Consider the following 19003-nt stretch of genomic DNA (forward strand, 5'->3'; position numbering starts at 1 on the left):
GAGAATATAGTGTGCGCCCGTACGGATGAGTATGGAGTCCGGCCTTTCTGCTTTGTAAAGCTGTACGTGGGAAGTCGGCTGGCAATTGCGAGCTCGACACGTGCCGTATCACGCAGTTTTCTCACGTCGGCCTTACCCCGGCTTGCTGTGGCACACAATGTGCCGCTTTGCCGAGCAGGGGTGTCAACGTGTGAATGTCTGGATGCTCAGTTTCCTGTGCCGTCAGCTAGAGTCACCTTTGATGGCGGCGTGTATGGGCTGGGTGGTGTGAGGCAGGTTGTTGACATGGCTTTCGCACAGGCAGAACGGCCTAGACGATCAACAAAAACACGAGTCTCGACCGATTAAAGTTTGACTTGGAAAGAAGCATATTCAGAATAAAGATGATGGTCGTGTTCAAGGTGGCCGACGACAGGTCCAGAATACACTTCCACCCTGCACCCTGCACTGCAGGATTTAGGATGCAACGCAAGCGGAGATAAGCGGCAGCGGCCCATACATCAAAAATCCAGATTTTCCAAGTCAGTTGACTTGTTGCGGTTGGTTCTTGTGGGTGACATTTTGAATTCTAAATGGCCCGATAGGGTAGGTAGGGTTGCTTTTGTCAGCAGAGCGCGTTCATTTTGGTTTTTGTTCATACACGTGCACTTTGCACTCAGACCAGTTTTGACCGCAACAATCGGTAAACGTAACCATGTGGAATGCGAATCGTAGCTTCGGATACCTTTCGGTGATGATATTCAGTCACATGACTCTATTCCTGGTTGCGAACCTGGGTGCGCCGGAGATCGGATGTGCGGCGATGCCAAGTCCGGGCGGAGTATGTTGTGCTCCGTTTGCTGACAGCTCTTGTCGCTGAGGCCCGACTCTGGAGAGACTAAGTCGGAGAGACTAAGTAGGGGGCAGGGAAACGGCGTGCCGTTGTCTGTGCCTCCAGTAGGCGCTAGGTAAGCTTTGTCAGTTTGGGCAGGTGTTTTGCATCCCGAATGGCCTGAAAGGGCAGATAGCGGGCCCCTGGGTCAGGGGTGTAAGGATGGTCACGGTGCAAACTCGGCCTGACAGGGAGGAGATTCGTCCAATTGACGCGGCCAAAACTTGTTCTTCCCCATAATGTGCAGCCAGATTGTCGCAAAGAAGGCAGGAAGGCAACGGGGAAAGGCTCCCCGGGTTTCTTGATCACCAGTTGTCCCCAAACTCCATTCTCCACCCAAAAATCAACAAATCAACAGACTACGACAATGTAGGAATATGAGTGAGTACGACGTATACTGGTCGTCCAAAAGAGCGACTTTCCTGAAACGGGACAATGCACCGATGAAGTCGATTTGTCTAAACGCTTTGTCTGAGAAGCATGCTTTGCGAGTGAGACATTGAGACACTGAGACAATCTCCAGCATCGACATGTTGGACATGCTTTTTCTGTTGCGTGCAGTTGTGTGCTTTTGGTTACGGGCATGGCATTCAGGGAACGGACGACGTTGACAGAAGCGTTTCGTTGGTCTTTTTCTTTCTTGCTTGTTGCCAGTCTCGTCAATGGTTGTGGATGCTCTGTTTGGTCCCCGGACATTCCCCATCCCTTCTATGTCCATTCTGTCTACGTCGTAGTTCTTGTCTACCTTCTCCACTTCTCACTCCAGCCCACGACTATGCAAGCCAACCGCTGTGGCGCCGCTCCCCGCATCCACAACCGTGCCAAGTATCGACCATGTGTCGCTCTGCCCTATCCTTTCCTTCCTTGTCCCCTTACCCTCGAGAGGTTCCCGACTTTGTATGTCTTGGCCCTCAGATCGTAGCTTTGCCTCCCCGCAGGTTTGGCTCGGCTTATTCTTGCTGGGCTGTAGAGAATCGTATGGGGGAGTTCTGCTTGCGTCTTCTCTGGTTTTGCATATAAAAAACAAAACACGGTTTGGGACTATACTGGACCATTGTGTTTATCACCACCACCACCATCGCGGTCACGCGCAGGAAGGTCCTGGGCGTCGCAACGGCTGTTCAGGACTTTGCACTTGCCTATTTCGATCCCGCAGTGTTTTCCTCCTGTTAATTTCCGGCAATACGCTGGGCAAATTTCTTCCTTCGTCCCATTCTGCCATTCTGCCATTCTGCCATCGTCTTCTTCCCCATCCCTTCTCTCGCCTCCCCGCTTCCTCGCCCAGCGTTCGATACAGACTACAAAGCCTGTCCACTCAAGCTTGCTTGGTCTGCAAGAGTCTCGCCGAAGAAGCCCCAGGCGCCTTGTGCAAGGCCAACGTTACAGCCCGACCTGTGGCCGTACTTCGTAGTCCGAACACCCCTGGTTGGATGTGTGTATTACTCTGCAGTCCTGCCCACTCTTTCACTGGTCGGAACTCGGAAGCCGCCACCAACCAGCAGCGCTGGTCGAACAGGCGCAGACCCACCCTTGCATACTCGTCGAACCCGTCCAATACGGTCTGATGCGTCTAAAACGTCTTGCACGTCCTTTTCGGTCCTTATTTTTATTTTCTATTCTCCGAAGTACAGTCGTACGCCGTCGTGCTGTGCAGATCCTCGTCCCCCGCGGCTCCCTCTCTCCCTCCTCCATGTTCCCAGGACCCCATGGGCCCATGCACGTCTCCGCAGCTCCAGAACACTTGCACACGCTGCATGTGGAGCCCCGGGTCGCGTGAGAGTGAGACGTGTGTGTGTGTGTATCGGAGGACGGCGTGCGTTTGGTTGGCGATGCTCGTATTGGTGATGCCAAATGCACAAAAAAAATGACAAGAAAATAGCGAGAAAAGCAGAGGGGAATGGAGCACTCGTGACAAAAGACTCCGAGTAGACCGCCGGTCTGCGCTTGTGATTTTTTGACAACTGCCCCCTCCCTCGTCCCCCCATGACCGTGGCCCCTGTCGACCCGTGTTGATGTTGATCCCGGTGCTTGTTTGCTCTATGGCTCCTGGCTGTCCCCTGGCCAGGCCGTGTCGTATATAAACATCCCGCGGGCCGCCTCCTGTTTATTTTTGTCTGTGATCGTCCCAGACCCTTTCTTGCCTTTCTTGCAAGCCCAATACGACCAGCAAAAGTACACGGTCATACGGCCACCGTCCTCTTCCTCCGTATTCCGTCGTTTCTCTTTTCCCATCATGTCGACCCCGGCCGAAGACACGACGGCCCCGGCCGTCGCCAATGTCCATGTGGGCGACCTGGCGGCCACGTCCGACCTCGAGCGCATCGAGGCGCCCGTTACTTGGAAGGCGTACCTGATGTGCGCCTTTGCGGCCATTGGCGGTATCTTTTACGGCTACGACACCGGCTACATTGGCAACGTTAACGCCATGGATGTATGTCAAAGCAGCGTGGATTTACGCGGTCGTCACGCAAAAAAAAGTACTAACAAACTAGGTCTGGGTTCATGCGATCGAGGGCCCCGATGCTACGTCTCTAGGCTCCAGCCACCAGTCTCTCATCGTCTCCATCATGTCCGTCGGTACTTTTTTGGGCGCCCTGGCCGCCGGCGACCTTGCCGACAACATGGGCCGCAAGTGGACCGTCATCCTGGCCTGCGGTATCTACGCCATTGGTGTGGTGATTGAGATCATCACCGGTCTTGGCGACGCCTACGCCGAGATTGTCATTGGCCGTCTGATTGCTGGCATCGGCACCGGTCTGGAGTCGGCCACCGTCGTCCTGTACATGTCGGAGATTGTAAGTCCCCGAGACGCTAAGCCATGCTTGCTTACGCGCCATCAGAAGCATAAAGCTCACACACACTAGTGCCCTCGCAAGGTCCGTGGTGCTCTCGTCGCCGGCTACCAGTTCTGCATCACCATTGGTCTCCTGGCCGCCGCGTGCATCACGTACAAGACCGCCGACTGGGACTCGGCCAACTCGTACCGCCTGCCGATTGGTCTGCAGTTCATTTGGGCCGCCATCCTTGGCGGCGGCATCGTCTTCCTCCCCGACTCGCCCCGGTTTTTCGTCAAGCGCGGCCACCTGTCCAAGGCCCGCCGCGCCCTGTCCCAGCTGCGCGGCCAGCCCGAGCAGTCCGAGTATGTCGAGTACGAGCTGGCCGAGATTGTGGCCAACGAGGAGTACGAGAAGGCGCTCATCCCGGACACCACCTGGTTCGGCACCTGGGCCGCCTGCTTCAAGGGCTCGCTCTGGACCTCCAACTCCAACCTGCGCAAGACCATTCTCGGCACGTCGCTGCAGATGATGCAGCAGTGGACCGGTGTGAACTTTATTTTTTACTGTAAGTGCTGAGCGTAGACATTTTCTCTTCTCCTTCTGTTTTTGTCCTTCCCCACTGACAAAAATAGACGGTACGCCCTTCTTCAAGTCGACCGGCGCCGTGACCAACGAGTTCCTCATGTCCGTCGTCTTCAACATCGTCAACACCCTGGCAACGCCCTTTGCCTTCTGGGCTGTCGAGAAGTGGGGCAGACGCCCTCTCCTGCTCTGGGGTGCCCTGTCCATGCTGATCTGCCAGCTGATTGTGGCCACCGTCGGCGTCACCGTCGGCTTCAACCACACCCACCCCGACGCGTCCGTTGTCGGCGGCACCGCGGCCGACAACACCCCAGCCGTCAACGCCCAGATCGCCTTCATTGCCATCTTCATCTTCTCGTTTGCCACCACCTGGGGCCCCGGCGCCTGGATCGTCATCGGCGAGATCTTCCCCCTGCCCATCCGCTCCCGCGGCATTGCCCTGTCCACCGCCTCCAACTGGCTCTGGAACTGCATCATCGCCGTCATCACCCCCTACATGGTCGACGCCCTCGTGTCGTCTGTCTTTTATGTCTGGTTCGGCCTCTGCACCTGCGCCTTTGTCTACACCTACTTCCTCGTCCCCGAGACCAAGGGCTTGACCCTCGAGCAGGTCGATCTCATGATGGAGGAGGCCACCCCCCGGACCTCGGCCAAGTGGCGGCCCACCAAGACGTTTGCCAGTGGCATCGCCCACGGCGAGAAGAGCACGTTTGTCAACAACGAGACGGTGCCTCAGGAAGTGCCCGTCTAAGCTGGCAGCTTGCAACGCACTCGGTTTTCTCCCTCTTCTCCAGGGCAGCCATACCCGGCCGCTGAATCCCCTCGGCCACCGTATCTATTTTCCCATTATTCTTTCGTCATGTGTACAAAGCAACATTGGTTGCGAACTAATTTGTAAATATCTCTTTTTTGGATTGTGGAGGAAGGTGTTGCCAAGGTTCTCGTCATTTCCAGGCCGTGTCAAGTATATAGCTCCTGAAATAAAAATCGGAATCTTATAATACCTGCTTTATGCATGGCAGTGAATCAAACCAAAGAGAGACACTTGACGAGTGATGTAGTCAGCAGCGGTGGTGGCATGTCTGATAATCCAAGTGCCTCCCCAAAGGACAGTCTGGGTGAGATGTATCGAACTGGAACCCTCCAAACACCTGCACGTCACACTTCAGTCGAAATATAGAAGGAATGGACAAATCGAAACCTTCCGTGTACAGCACCATCTATAAAAATTATGTGCACCGGGTTCGTATCAGCCAGGCTTTGTTGATCCTCTGATTCTTTTTCAGTGTCTCCGGATCTGCATGAATCTAGTTGTCCCTTTTATGATGCTTCTCCATATAGTTACAGAGTTGGCGGTGCGGTGTATAGTGGCCGAGGCTATCAAGCGAAGTAAACAAATCGAGCTGCGAATTCTTGCCTATTTCGGATGCATCTGCAACGACTTGCATTAAACGGAACGTGCCCTGACGCCTATGTACATACCGTCACTGGTGCTATATCCCAAGTAGGCTTAAAATCGGATCTTTGTGTGTGCAGTGGCTCTCAGCCGACGCGTACTTGTATGGATCGGGCAGGTAAAGCCGCCCACAGCTAAACCTTAAACGGATCCTCACTGTGTCGTTTCTCCTATTGTTCCGCCGAATGCCTCAAAGTCGAGAGCGCGAAGAGGAGGAATCCTTTGTTGAATTGGACAATTTTTCCCCGTTTGTCAATCGTAGGGCGTAGGGTAGGAATGTCGAGCTATCCCGAAAAAAAAATAAGAAATAAGCATAAAACAGGTATGAGGGAGGCAGGGCGAGGCAGCAGACATGGGAGGCGACAACGACTGCTGTTTTCTGGGGCCACGAAAGACGACGACCCAACAGCCGACCGGCTGGATGAGACGAGGACAAGTACTTGCGTCGCAAAGTTGTACAAAAGCAAAGTCTGGCTTGGGCGCCGACAGCAACGACGCTAGCTGGCGTGTCAATTTGCGACCTTCCTTGGCCGCGTTTGGTGCGTTTCCTTCGGTATTCTGTGCATAAGGGCTGCTTTTTGCGCCGGATTAATACCCCAAAGCCCTGAGCAGGTCAATCGATCCGTAAGCAGTGCCAGGCTTCGTGCTCGCCGTTGTGTTTACTCGCAACGTCCCACGTGGAGGTTCTGATAGATGCTGTCCTTGCCGGACAGATTGACAGCTGCCAGACAACTGCCGTACTCCCGAGACGACCGCCACGGACCACCACCAGCCACCAGCGGCCACAAAGCCGCAGAGCAACGACAGCCAGTGTTAACCAGACTCGAGTGGAGATGGTCGATCGCAGAGCCAATCCCTATTGGCAGAACAAAAGCGAGAGAGTCGACCGACCATGGCTTTTTAGGGCGGAAAGCACGGAAAGACTGGTCCGTCCGGGTCCATCGGCTTGTGTGAACGGCTTTGACGACGTTGGGCAAAAGAACTCCTCTGTAGCAGATCGTTCGACTTGAGCCAGCTGGCAGTTGGACGAGTCTTGCACCGTTAATGCCGGCACATACGACCTATGAATGTCATGTCGTGGGGAATGATTGCCCAATTCGGTCGTCTCGAGACGCCGCCGCCGCGCTTTCCTGCGTGGTTGCGTTGGTGCTTTTTCGGCTCGTGTGGGGGAAGGTGCGACGGTTGCTAACAGGTCGCTGCCTTCTCCGACGTCCGTCGTACATACGCTTTTCCCCGGTTTGAGGCGCGCGGAGAAAGAGCGAAAGGGTACACAACCCTGGCCAGGCGGAAAGTTTACAATGCACGCCATGCGGGCGCCGCGGCAGTAGCGTGGTGGTGTGCACCGCTACCAAGATACCCCACGCCATGCAGAAGGATGGAAGGAGCATGGGGACAATAATGGCTCCCAGGGAAAGAACGACAGAGGGGTAATGCGGTATACTTGCCAGACGGGAAGGCGCCACCAACAACGACGCTGACGGAGATGTTTGTCCCGTGCAGTCGTGTATTTGTTCGTCTTCTGGACACCAGTTGGGCAACGCCTCTCGTGCTTTTGGACTGATGTTTCTCGCAACGTCGAATACCGTTGTGAACATCGCCGGGGTGGCTGCAGGTGTCAAACGGCGCCCAGAGTATTTTACATGCACAACGTACAGCATGGTATTATGGGAAAGGGGAAAGAGCCACCGAGCAATGCGGGGGGACTGCATAAAACGGCACCCGACGAAACAGGAAACCGCATACTGCCACCACAATACATACTGCAAGGGGCGACTAATACCGCAAAAGTGCTCCTGCGTCTCCTTGTTTGTTTTGATCAATCGCGACCGGCCAATCCGTGCTGCGTGTTTTGTCTGCTCTGACCTCGAAACGTTCATGGACAGGCGGTTTCTCCCCGCATGCTGAGTGCCCTGTGCACAGTTTCCAGCGCGCTTGCCGGCGTCCACAGCACCCCTCTTTCCCTCCTCCCGTGCCTGCCTGTTTGGCAATTTAACCCTGAGCAGCGGCGGCATCGCGTGCTTTCCTATTTCCGTGGTTCCGTCCTCCATTGGCACCGGCAAGGTCAGATGGCCCGGAGAAGCAGCAAGGTGACACTGGGTGTGCTGGCTAATTAGGAAGGGGCCGATGGACAAACGGGAGAGGGGAAAGAGCAAGCGCTGGGCCGTTCTTTCCACACGCGACCAGCTTTTGGCCTGCCCAGTCGTAGAGAGGGGACGGGGAAAGGGGAAACATATATTTCTCTTGCAACATCCCCCGCGTGTTGACAATAAACCCTTCTCGAACAAAACAATCACGAAACGGCCACCTCCAGTCCCAACCACAGCTCTCGCTTTGCGCCTTACGCATTTGATACTCGTACGGCATACTCCAGTCGCAAAATACCTCTTATCGCCTCCCCTATCGATACCAGGACCCATCGTCGCTTTTGTGGAGACGGCTGCTTTAGAAACAGAAAGAGAACGAGGCAGAAAAACAGGAAGAAGGACAGGAGAGAAGGGCAAAGCCAGGGAATTCACCAAAAGGACTACCCAGGCCCTACAGTGACCAAGCATAGACACCAGGCTACGCAGCAAAAGGCAAACAGAAAGGAGCCTCTACGTGTCCAAAAAACCCGCAAGCCGCCAAAAAAAAAAAAGAAGGCCGATGTCGCATCCTTCGTTTGCTGAATAAAAGAATACCAGCCCAATTCAACACACTGCGTGTTCGCCCTTCGCCGGTCCCATTTTCTCACCGGAGCTGCTTGTATTTGGATATATCCTTTCTGCTTCCTGTATCGACTCTCGTCCTGGTGTTGCCACAACTTCGTCGCCTCACCGTCACCTGTCGTCATTCTCAACTCGCCTGCGGCCCCTCACAACTCCGCACAAGACGTACTTGTACCTCGTGTCAAGCACCCCTCGATCGCCCAGACGCGCTATCTTTGCCGATACGCCTCCGTCGTCCCCCGCTAAACCGCCGGTAGCCATTCCGACAGCCATTGAATCATCACCGACACGAGTTGCGCGGTCGCTCGTTTGACCCTGTTTCCCGATTTTTCCAATCATTTTCTCCTTTTTTTTTTCTTGCCAGGAGACAAACCGTTCCTCTCCCACGGCCTCCCATCCAACGCGTGCCCCTCGCTGCTTATTAGTATTTCCTTTCGCGCACACAAAACTGGTCTCCCCTCGAGCTAGACCCCAGCACGGTATATCTAGCCGCGTTGATCCTCGGCTAAGGCTTTTGAACCTGCGGCACACCTCGCCAGGCTGTTGCGCTCCTGTTTGCATCATCCTATCCTAGGTCCAATAACGTCGGGTCAATTTCGCAGCTCCTCGTGTTGCAGACACTTACAGATCACCCCCCGGAACTTACACACGGAAGCAGCCTTTGGGTCCTTTTTGGTCCATTTTCGACTTTCCCCAGTGTAGCAGTTCAAGACCCTGGCCGCTTCTCATTCCCATTTTGTCTCGCCGTTCTTCACAAGCTCGCCCGCGCAGATTTCCAGGTTCCCCTCCCCCCTCCTTGGCCAATATGAATTCGCTGCTCCTTCGTTCGTCTGTTGCCAGCCGACGGGCTCTTGCTGCCGGCCCGGTTTTAAGCCTTTCCTCCAAATCTTTTTCTTCCAACTTTTCCTCTTCCACTTCTACCTTCTCCTCGTCTTCTCCCAAGAACAACTTCATCACGTCTCGCAGAGCCGCCACCAACCTCGCCTCCTTTGCTACTCGTCGCCCCACCCTTGCTCCTGCTGCTATCATGGCTTCCCAGCAAGCCCAGGCCTCCTCGGCCGCCCCGATCAAGAAGATCAAGGTCATCAACCCCGTCGTCGAGCTGGACGGTGACGAGATGACCCGCATCATCTGGCAGGACATCAAGGACAAGCTGATCCTGCCCTTCCTCGACATCGACCTCAAGTACTACGATCTCGGCCTCGAGCACCGTGACGCCACCAACGACCAGGTCACCATCGACTCCGCCGAGGCTATCAAGAAGTACTCTGTCGGTGTCAAGTGTGCCACCATCACCCCCGATGAGGCCCGTGTTGAGGAGTTTAAGCTGAAGCAGAGTATGTCCCTACGGTGAAATTGCGTCTCTTCAACCTCGCGTTGACTACAGGCCCATTTTATATCCCTTCGAACCTTTGTACTAATAAACCAGTGTGGCTGTCCCCCAACGGCACAATCCGCAACGCACTCGGCGGCACGGTCTTCCGTGAGCCCATTGTCATCCCCCGCATCCCCCGCCTCGTGCCCGGCTGGGAAAAGCCCATCATCATTGGCCGCCACGCCTTTGGTGATCAGTATCGCGCCAAGGACCGTGTCATCCCTGGCCCCGGCAAGCTGTCCATGGTCTACACCCCGGCCAATGGTGGTGCCCCCGAGGAGATTGCCGTCTACGATTTTAAGAATGGCGGCGGTGTTGCCCAAACCCAGTACAACACCGACGAGAGCATCGAGGGTTTCGCCCACGCCTCGTTCAAGATGGCCCTGGACAAATCCCTTCCCCTGTACATGAGCACCAAGAACACCATCCTTAAGAAGTACGATGGCCGCTTCAAGGACATCTTTCAGGAACTGTACGACACCCAGTACAAGAAGGACTTTGAGGCCAAGAACATCTGGTACGAGCACCGCCTGATCGACGATATGGTCGCTCAGATGGTCAAGAGCAAGGGCGGCTACATCATGGCCCTGAAGAGTGAGTCCTCACCCGTCCTCGTCCCTGGCCCAATTGCTATTTTCAAGAAAAAAAGAGAAAGGCCGTGTATTAGAAGCCATGTATTAACAAAGTAGACTACGACGGTGATGTCCAGTCCGATGTCGTTGCCCAGGGCTTCGGCTCTCTGGGTCTAATGACTTCGGTTCTCATCACACCCGACGGCAAGACCTTCGAGTCCGAGGCCGCCCACGGCACCGTCACCCGCCACTACCGCGAGCACCAGAAGGGCCGCGAGACCTCCACCAATCCCATTGCCTCCATCTTCGCCTGGACCCGTGGTCTGGCCCAGCGTGGCAAGCTTGACAATACCCCCGAGCTGGTGTCCTTCGCCGACGCCCTGGAGCGTGCTTGCATTGACACCGTCGATGTTGACGCCATCATGACCAAGGATTTGGCCCTGGCCTGCGGCAAGACCGCCCGCGAGGACTACGTCACGACCACCGAGTACATGAACGCCGTCGAGCGCCGTATTCGCACCAGCCTGCAGGAGAAGCTATAAGCGGAGCATCTATGATGAAGACAAAAGAACACATGAGGATCCTAATCTTCAGGGAAGCTGTGAAACGTTTTAGACGGCCAGCTCGTTAACGATCTCGTTTATCATGCCACTGTCGCCACAGGACCCGTCACGCGGCTGTTCTTTTTTCTTTTTCGTTCACTCCTCTTTCTCTTTCTTCCATTTTCTGACTCGCTTACAACTCTTACCCACCGCTTTATGACGCCTTCATGCCACCCACGCATTGTTTCGGTCCTTCGAAAATCATTTACAGCATCCGCCTATAGTAGACGCATATTATGAACGCCCTCTATGCACAATTACTCCCATCTTAGCAACGATCCCCCCTGACACTTAGGGTCTGTTGGCCAGCCGAGCTGCTGACACGTATATATACAGTCATATTTGAAAAAAATAAGAAAACGATCATATGCCAACAAAATCCGACGCCCAACCTTACGCGGATCTTCTTTTTCTTTTCTGTTGACCTCTTTTCTTACCCTGCATTTTGATTGCTTGTGTTCGTATCGCTATTCGAACCATAGCCAAAGAACGACAACCGGGGAAGAACTGCTGCGGTCTACGCGGACAACGCATTTATGAAAATCAAGTTTGAACACTCCTCTCCAAGGCCGCGTTCTTGCTTGCGACCAACGTGCTTTTACGGAGACGGGAATCCCTTCTTTCTTGGAAAGAGAAAGATAAAGATCACCGCTACCTTACAGAACGCGACAGTACATATCAGAAAGCTAGAGACCAAAGGGAACGTTGTCTCATCACGGGAGACGACCCCGCGGTCGTTGCCGTGGGAGGAATCAAGAGGAGGCTCTGCTAGAAGGGGGCTTTGTAGAGAAGATCCAACGTCTTTGTTGGCATTGTTTCGTTTCTCTCCGCATGCTCTGTGTAGGGGCTGTGTGTATCTATTTGTGGACTCTGTACATTTGTCCTTTCTGTCAATAGAATCTCGCTTGTATATACGCGCCATATTACACCGCATATAAAGAGTACATTACAAAACGAAACAACGAGCTTGCTTCAATCAGGTGTGTGTGCCATTTAGCAGTGATCACGTCATTATTATGTGAATCCAAAATAATAAATGCATAAACGAAACTAACGCCAAACGACCAAGCCGTGATTTTCTCCCATCAAAGTACATCGACGGCTTTTGAAATTGTAACACGAAGTAGAAAAGGCAATAACCATACAGAACAGTAATAATACATTGCAACCGTCCGTCTCTAGTCCCGGCAAGACCAGGCAGAACCATAACCAGCTCGAACAAAGGCCCCAACTGTCCACGACTGTAGCACTATGCGTCAACAGGGCTGGCTTCATGGTCAACGGCCGCTGATGCCGTGTCCGCGGCACCGGCATCCGCATCATCCTCGGCTGCGTCACCGACATTTGACCCGGCCTCAACCTCCGTATCGCCGTCGGCTGTGGCTGCTTCCAGTGCCGCGTTCTTCCGCGGCCGCTTCTTAGTCACCGACACCATAGACACATCGGCCACGGTAGCATCGTTGTCGTCGTCCCCGGCGGCACCGCTCTCGCTCTTACGCTTCCGCTTGTTAGCACGCGCCGATGCACTGCCGCCGCCACCGGCCCCCTTCGGCCGGTACCCCGTGTCGTCGTCCAGCGTCCGCTTCCGCTTGCCACCGCGACCGGAACTAGCGGCTGCAGTCGTACCCGCGTCGTCAGACAGGTCGGCATCCGCAGCCGCCGCCGCGCGCTTGGCACGAGAGGCGTCACTGGGGTAATAGCTGAAATAGCTGACAGCGGCCGATTTGCGCACGGGCTGGCGCTTGGCCTTGCCGCCAGCACCGGTGCCCTTTTGGCTGCCGTGGTCGTCCTTGTCCTTGTCCTTCTCACGCTCCTTTTCGGCGGCGGCGGCGGCCGCTGCCTGGGCCGTCGCCTCACCCTCCTGAAGAAAGATCGCCTTTGGTGCATGGTCCTTGAGCCAGTTGTAAACGCTGGTGGGGTTGCGGGCAATGGTGGTGGACAGGTACCAAAAAGGTGCCGTATTGACCATCTTGGGCAGGTCGCTTTCGACGATGCTGCGGTTGAACAACTCATCCCAGGCGGTGTCACCCTTGCCAATGTGGGCAATGTGCGTGTCCGGTGTGTGGGCAAAGGGGGCCATGGTGGGGATCATGGGCGGCGGGTTTTCGCCTGCGAGAAGGGCACGGCCAGCAATGTGGCGATCAGAGTCCCACAGGTAGTTGTCAATGTCGTCGGCCATGAGGAAGCTCTCCGGGAACACGTTCGACAAGTCCGTGGACGGCTGGCGGTTCTGCTTGTTGAGGAGCCGCAGATCCGGTACCACAAAGGCGAGCCGGTTCTCGTTGGTCGCGATTAGGTCCTTGAGCGCGGCAGGGTCATTCTTCTTCGTCTCGGCCAGGTCGAGGTGCGGCACTTCAGCCAGGAGGGACTTGAGCGAGCGTGCTGGAGGCTCCGGGAGGGGCCCATCGGGGTCCTTCTTATCAAAGTATCGCCGCTCCCAGCCGCCGTCCACATCAATGTCAAGGGCTTTGGTGTTCTTCGATCGTGGGAGGCTGAGATCGATGCGCTTCGACCCGGGGATTTGAGGTGTGTTGTTGATGTCGAGGAGGAGGTCGAGGATACGACTGCGTTGTTGTCAGTAAAGTACCTTGTCCTTCGAGCCGGCAAGATGGATAGATGGATTGCAAGGAATGACCCGGGACTTACTCAATCTCAATGCCTAGCCGCTTCGTTGTCTGCAGAGCGTTGGTCTCCTCTGTGTGCAGCTTTTCGTTGATGTCGATGCTGACGTCAAATTCAACGCGCATCTTCTGGAACTTCTTCTTCCAAGAGCGGTACCGCTTCCCCTTGGCGGCTTCACCAGTAGCCGCGCTTTCGTTTTTGGATGCTCCAGCCGATGAAGAGTCGGCGCTGTCCTTTGCCTTTGCAGATGCTGCGTCCTCCATCTTGACGTCTCGTATGGACGGCGCGTTGTCGGCGTCCATTGTGAAATGGGCTGTGAATGTGGATAAAGACGGCAACGAAGAGATCCTGCAATTAAGGATATCGTGCCTTGGGAGGGCAATGTGATGAAAATCACTCTGAAATCAAGTCATAGACGTGGGTATGGCGTTGGGTGCGGATGACTGACGGGGGCTCAAATCGTGACGTGCATCGAATCGTCGGCGGCTGTCGCGAGAATTGGAAGTGAGCGCGAAATGATGAGGGTGTCGACGCAAAGACAGAAACAGAGCCAACCGGGAGCGAGGGCGGCGCTGTGTCAAAACGGGGCGCACAACGCGGGTCACGAAAAAGGACGAGTCGAAGTGCAATGGCGTTCGGACGACAGAAGAAAAGGGAGGATGCAGCAGGAGAGGCCAAAACACGCGGGAAAAAGCCAGCAGGAGAGATGCTCGCCACGCTACGAGTTTCCCATCACGAGCAGCCGCACGACCAGAACGCTCCTTCCTTGTAGCTGCAACGTTTGCGAAGCCCTGAGACGTGCCTGCCTTCAGTCCGCCCTGGTCTCGGCTGGCACTATGATTGGCTGGCTGCTGTCTTCTCTCCTACACTTCCATACAAGCTCCACTTTTCTCACGGTCGCATACCGCCTGCTGCTGTACGCTAACTAATGGGCCTTGAGCTTTTCTGCCATGTGTAAAGCGGCGACTTCCAACGTGCAAACGACAAACACACTCCGCAGAGTACATGTTGTTACTCTGTCACTCATTCCGACCATATCACAGGACGTCCACAATTCGGTCGGCATCACCAGCCCCTAGTTTATGTTTTGTATAGCCCGCCGACGACTCTTTTCGACCATGGCAGAGCAAGCGGCCAAGCGCCTCAAAACTGACGGCATCTCCATTGCCACCCACAATGGCCACTTTCACGCTGATGAGGCCCTAGCTGTTCACATGCTCCGTCGCCATGTGCCCGACTATGCTGGTGCCAGCCTGGTGCGCACCCGCGACCCCGCTAAGCTGGCCGAGAGCCACACGGTCGTCGATGTGGGCGGTGAGTACGACGCAGACAAGCTGCGTTTCGACCACCACCAGCGCGGCTTCACCACCACGTTCCCGGGCCGGCCCACGAAGCTGTCCTCGGCAGGCCTGGTGTACATGCACTTTGGCCGCGGCATCATCGAGCGGAGTGTGAGGAGCCAAAAGGTGGCGGACACCGATGTCGACCTGCTGTACAACAAGCTGTACAGCGGCTTCATCGAGGCCCTCGACGCCCACGACAACGGCATCGACGCCTACGACCCGGCCGAGCTTGCGGCGGCCAACGGCGGGGCAGGCATTGCCAAGCGGTACACGGACGGCGGCTTCACGCTCGGCGCTGTGGTGGGCCGCTACAATGCGCAGTGGAACGACGCCGACGAGGACCAGGCGACCGAGGACGCGCGCTTCGAAAAGGCCAGCGCGCGCATCGGCGTGGAGTTTGACCGCGAGCTGAACTACCTGGTCAGCGGCTGGCTGCCAGCGCGTAGCATTGTCAAGGCGGCGTTTGACGCGCGCAGCGAGTTTGACAGCGGGGGGCGCCTGCTGGTGTTCCGTGACCAGTCGTGCCCGTGGAAGGATCACCTGTACACGCTCGAGAGCGAGGCGGGCGAGGGGAGCAGCAAGGTGCTGTACGTGCTGTACCCGGACAAGGAGGGGCGGTGGCGCGTGCAGTGCGTGCCGGCGGCCAAGGACTCGTTTGAGAGCCGCCGGCCACTGCCGGAGGCGTGGCGTGGTCACCGCGACGACGCACTCGACAAAATTTTGGACGGCGCCGTGGCGCCAGGTGCCGTGTTCGTCCACGCGTCGGGCTTCATTGGCGGTCACCGGACATTTGAGGGCGCGCTCCAGATGGCCAAGAAGTCTCTGGAGCTGTAAAGGAGTACATGGGAAGGGGCATATCATGATATCACACGCAAGAGGTGTCGATATGAAAAGGGAACATGGACTATAACGGGCATGACCAAAACGGAAACTAAAATGGGGATATCTAGTGTGAAAACGCATTGTACGGTTGCAAATAAATACTCTGATGGCATGGAACAAGGGCCACTTTTGGAAGAAAGAAAGTGTTTTGTGATAAGTTGCCTTACTCGTCGCATATCGTGTCAAGAGTCCAAATTGGCGGCAAGCGTACTGTGGAAAAGAAGAAGAAGAATAACACAGGATCAAGAAATATCCAAGAAGATGAAACATGTGACTAACAAGAAAAGCAGTAAACAAGCAGAAGTGCTTTGTTTCCCAGCCAAGAATCCATTTTGTCTTTGTGTCTTGCCTGTCCTGTATTGGAAGAGGCTTTCCATTTTATCGTCCATTTTCGAAACATCTTCCAACATTGTCCAATACGTGAAACGTCCACAGTAAAGTATGCGCCACGTACAATGAGACGGCCGACATACACGATTGGGATACAAGAATAAATCAGAGAATAAAACACAGCATACAATCCCGGTAAACTTCATAACGCGTGGCTGGTGGAATAAAACAGATAGAAAATATATGCAAAGAAATGGAATAAAAAAAGAGACAAAGAAAAACAAAGGTAAATAAAAGGGTCTCAAAAAATCAAACAAAACTCGCAAAACAGCAGTTCGCCCGTGGAATAAAAATGCCCATTTTTTTGTATGTGTATTTTCAATTTTCATATCCGCTACTCGGCGCTTCCTCCTATCGCCGGATGGGAATCGACTCGGTCTGGCCTTGGCCCACGGGAGACGACTGCTTACCAGCCGTCGTGTCCGCCGCAGATGGTTCCTCCAGGTCGGAGGCGCTCGTCTCGCGGTGCAGGAAGCTACTCTCCTTCACAGGGCTGCCGGCCTGCTGGAAGTGGGCAGACGATCCCGGGATGCCGAGCGTGATGCCGCCAACGCCGCCGCTGCCACTGCCACCGACGACATTGTGGTTGTTGCTGTGGCCGTTGGAGCCCGGCGTGTTGGTCGACGGCGGGGACGAGAGGTGGGGGATCTTTTCGGGGACGGGGTGCTGCGAGCCGACGGTGCCAGTGTCGACGCTGTCGCCCTTGCCGGCCTTGGACATGGCGTAGTCGCCGCTGTCAAAGTACTTGCGCTCCTTGAGATGCTTGGAGAAATGGTCGGAGCGGCTCGGGAGCTTGCCGTAGAGCCGGAAGAGGCGCTGCTCGTCGGGGGACAGGGACTTGGCGAGAGGACCAGTTAGCAAGAGACGAAAAGAGCGTCAACGAAGAAGGACGGAAAGAAAGGGGCTGCTTACGTTGATGTCCACCTTGTTTTTCTGGTGAGGATTCATAGCTGCGGTTTGTGTGTGTGTGTAGTTGAACTTGGTCTGGCCCAAGAGTTCTGGTTGCCTCGTGCTCCTGACGGTATAAGGTGCAAGTCGTCAAAAGCCGGCAACGGATCAACGCCAAGCAGTCAATGTAAACTCGCGCAATTGGGGGAATGTCGGACGAGAATGGGGCGGTGCAGAGAACAAAAGATCGATTGCGAGGCGAACCGAGTGGCCAGGTCGCGAGGAGTGCAGTGGAAAGAAGAGCTAGAAGTCCCGCAAGATGGACTGTCGATAAACCAATACGATCCGAAATTACGAATCCTGGTCGAAAGGGAGGGGATGCGAGGAGCAACGTAGAGACAAAGACAGCAGGTCAGAGAAAGCCGTCCAAGGCTGTCTTACTTTGGCGTTTGAGTGTTTGGGCGTTGGCACTTGTAAATGGATCTAGCACCGTACCGTTGAAAAGCGGAGGTGTGTCGAAGAATGCAAAAATGCTCCAAGAGGGTGTCGTTATCGGCAGACTTGCAGCCAGAGCAGACGTGTCTGTCTATGTTTCTTTGGATTTCTGTGTCGTTTATGTGGTACTGAAAGGAGAAAAGATAATATAAGTCAAAGCACGCAGAAAGGTAGCGGGACCCGGTAATGGAGGGTTGGTCGGTCTGTTGGGAGCAGGAAGGCGGGACAGAGAAAGAAGCAGCCACAAAGAGGGGCTAAGACCACTCGGGACAAGAGCGTGGACTGATTGGGCCTGCTGACAAGCCCCTCCTTTGCGTCAGTCGTGCCTGCCCTTTGCTGTTCTGCTATTTTTCCAGTGCCGATGAGTCACGTGCAAATGCGCTAACCAGACCTTATGTTTTGGGAAGGTGTCTGGCAAGTGCTTGCCCAGTGAAGAAAGCGACTGGCGAACGAGTGATTGTGGGGTGGATGGAAATACAGCGACAGACCGTTTGAAAAGGACGGATTGGGAAGGATCTGTGTGTTCTGTGTTCTTTCCGTTTCTCTTCGTTTTCGTTTCGTTGGATTGTGGCAGAGTACAGTGGTTTGCACAAGTATACAGTTTGTGCTCCAGTGCCTCAAGTTGAATGGGATCATGCAGTTTTATATTGTCCGCAAGACACAGGAGCTTTCTCATCTCATTTCACTCAACTTGTTTTGTTTGTTTGTGGCGACTTGCAGTCGTCCGCAGTGACGAGGGTTTGGACAGGCGACGGCAATGCACTGCGCACTTGCCTATATCAGAGACCATGGGGGCATAGCGTATGGCGCATCTTAAGTGGTTGCATGCCATCGACAGCCTGAATAAAAGCGGGGCAAATGGCGCACCAAGAAGCTTGGGCCCATCCAGATCTTCATGCACTAGGGGAGCAGCAGCAACCCTCCGCGCGCTGGAACTGCTTCCATAGCAACGGCTATTACACTGTAAATGCACTATTACAAGGCCTCGACAGCGCACATGCCATCATGACAAGGCCAGCCAACCATTCCATATTCGCGGCAATGCATCCGCGACGCGTTGCAGGGGGGCCTCGATGCTTGTGACCAATGCTTGTGACGTATGTCGGGTGTCTAGAGTGGATTTAAATAAGGAGTACGTGCTGAACACAAGGTGAGTTCACTAAGGTACCTCTATTGCGTGTAGTCCAGCACCGAGAGTTGGTTGCGATGTTGCGTTATGACACCTCTTCTCTTGTGCGCATAGCAAGTGTGTATGTTCTATCTGTCGACGTCCTCTGTTGCACACCCAGTCGCACTGCCAAATTTCTTTGAGAGCAAAGCCAGTGGCGTGATGCAATATGTCGTATGTTGTACGCTCGTACATCAGCTGCTTTTGGTAGAGATACTTGGCCATGATTATATTGGCCGCAATTGTCATAGATTCATGCATCCTAACGCGCAGAC

General features: G+C 54.8%; 8 protein-coding genes across 8 annotated transcripts; 3 read left to right on the top strand and 5 right to left on the bottom strand.

Moving 5' to 3' along the window:
• Positions 1–3104: 3104 nt before the first annotated feature.
• Positions 3105–4981, top strand: SPSK_08877 (uncharacterized protein; the record flags this gene model as incomplete). The annotated part of the gene is made up of 4 exons (XM_016735463.1): positions 3105–3302; positions 3364–3666; positions 3736–4213; positions 4281–4981. The coding sequence occupies 4 exons, from the start codon at positions 3105–3107 to the stop codon at positions 4979–4981; spliced, it is 1680 nt and encodes a 559-aa protein (XP_016587282.1).
• A 1775-nt stretch (positions 4982–6756) lies between these two features.
• SPSK_09580 (uncharacterized protein) lies at positions 6757–7734 on the bottom strand (the record flags this gene model as incomplete). Its single annotated transcript, XM_016736152.1, has 1 exon — positions 6757–7734. One exon carries the CDS (start codon positions 7732–7734, stop codon positions 6757–6759), a length of 978 nt encoding a protein of 325 aa, XP_016587283.1.
• Positions 7735–8502: 768 nt separating this feature from the next.
• Positions 8503–8730, bottom strand: SPSK_10199 (uncharacterized protein; the record flags this gene model as incomplete). The annotated part of the gene is made up of 1 exon (XM_016736747.1): positions 8503–8730. The coding sequence occupies one exon, from the start codon at positions 8728–8730 to the stop codon at positions 8503–8505; it is 228 nt and encodes a 75-aa protein (XP_016587284.1).
• Positions 8731–9196: 466 nt separating this feature from the next.
• Positions 9197–10880, top strand: SPSK_09014 (isocitrate dehydrogenase; the record flags this gene model as incomplete). The annotated part of the gene is made up of 3 exons (XM_016735595.1): positions 9197–9728; positions 9821–10360; positions 10456–10880. The coding sequence occupies 3 exons, from the start codon at positions 9197–9199 to the stop codon at positions 10878–10880; spliced, it is 1497 nt and encodes a 498-aa protein (XP_016587285.1).
• A 1309-nt stretch (positions 10881–12189) lies between these two features.
• Positions 12190–13864, bottom strand: SPSK_09020 (uncharacterized protein; the record flags this gene model as incomplete). The annotated part of the gene is made up of 2 exons (XM_016735601.1): positions 12190–13504; positions 13587–13864. 2 exons carry the CDS (start codon positions 13862–13864, stop codon positions 12190–12192), a joined length of 1593 nt encoding a protein of 530 aa, XP_016587286.1.
• A 102-nt stretch (positions 13865–13966) lies between these two features.
• Positions 13967–14569, bottom strand: SPSK_09864 (uncharacterized protein; the record flags this gene model as incomplete). Its single annotated transcript, XM_016736432.1, has 2 exons — positions 13967–14396; positions 14556–14569. The coding sequence occupies 2 exons, from the start codon at positions 14567–14569 to the stop codon at positions 13967–13969; spliced, it is 444 nt and encodes a 147-aa protein (XP_016587287.1).
• Positions 14570–14680: 111 nt separating this feature from the next.
• Positions 14681–15739, top strand: SPSK_09510 (MYG1 protein; the record flags this gene model as incomplete). Its single annotated transcript, XM_016736082.1, has 1 exon — positions 14681–15739. One exon carries the CDS (start codon positions 14681–14683, stop codon positions 15737–15739), a length of 1059 nt encoding a protein of 352 aa, XP_016587288.1.
• A 789-nt stretch (positions 15740–16528) lies between these two features.
• Positions 16529–17125, bottom strand: SPSK_09868 (uncharacterized protein; the record flags this gene model as incomplete). Its single annotated transcript, XM_016736436.1, has 2 exons — positions 16529–17014; positions 17090–17125. The coding sequence occupies 2 exons, from the start codon at positions 17123–17125 to the stop codon at positions 16529–16531; spliced, it is 522 nt and encodes a 173-aa protein (XP_016587289.1).
• Between the last annotated feature and the right edge of the window lie 1878 nt (positions 17126–19003).

This window comes from Sporothrix schenckii, assembly GCF_000961545.1.
Source record: "Sporothrix schenckii 1099-18 chromosome Unknown Cont44, whole genome shotgun sequence".
Taxonomy (NCBI): Eukaryota; Fungi; Ascomycota; class Sordariomycetes; order Ophiostomatales; family Ophiostomataceae; genus Sporothrix; species Sporothrix schenckii.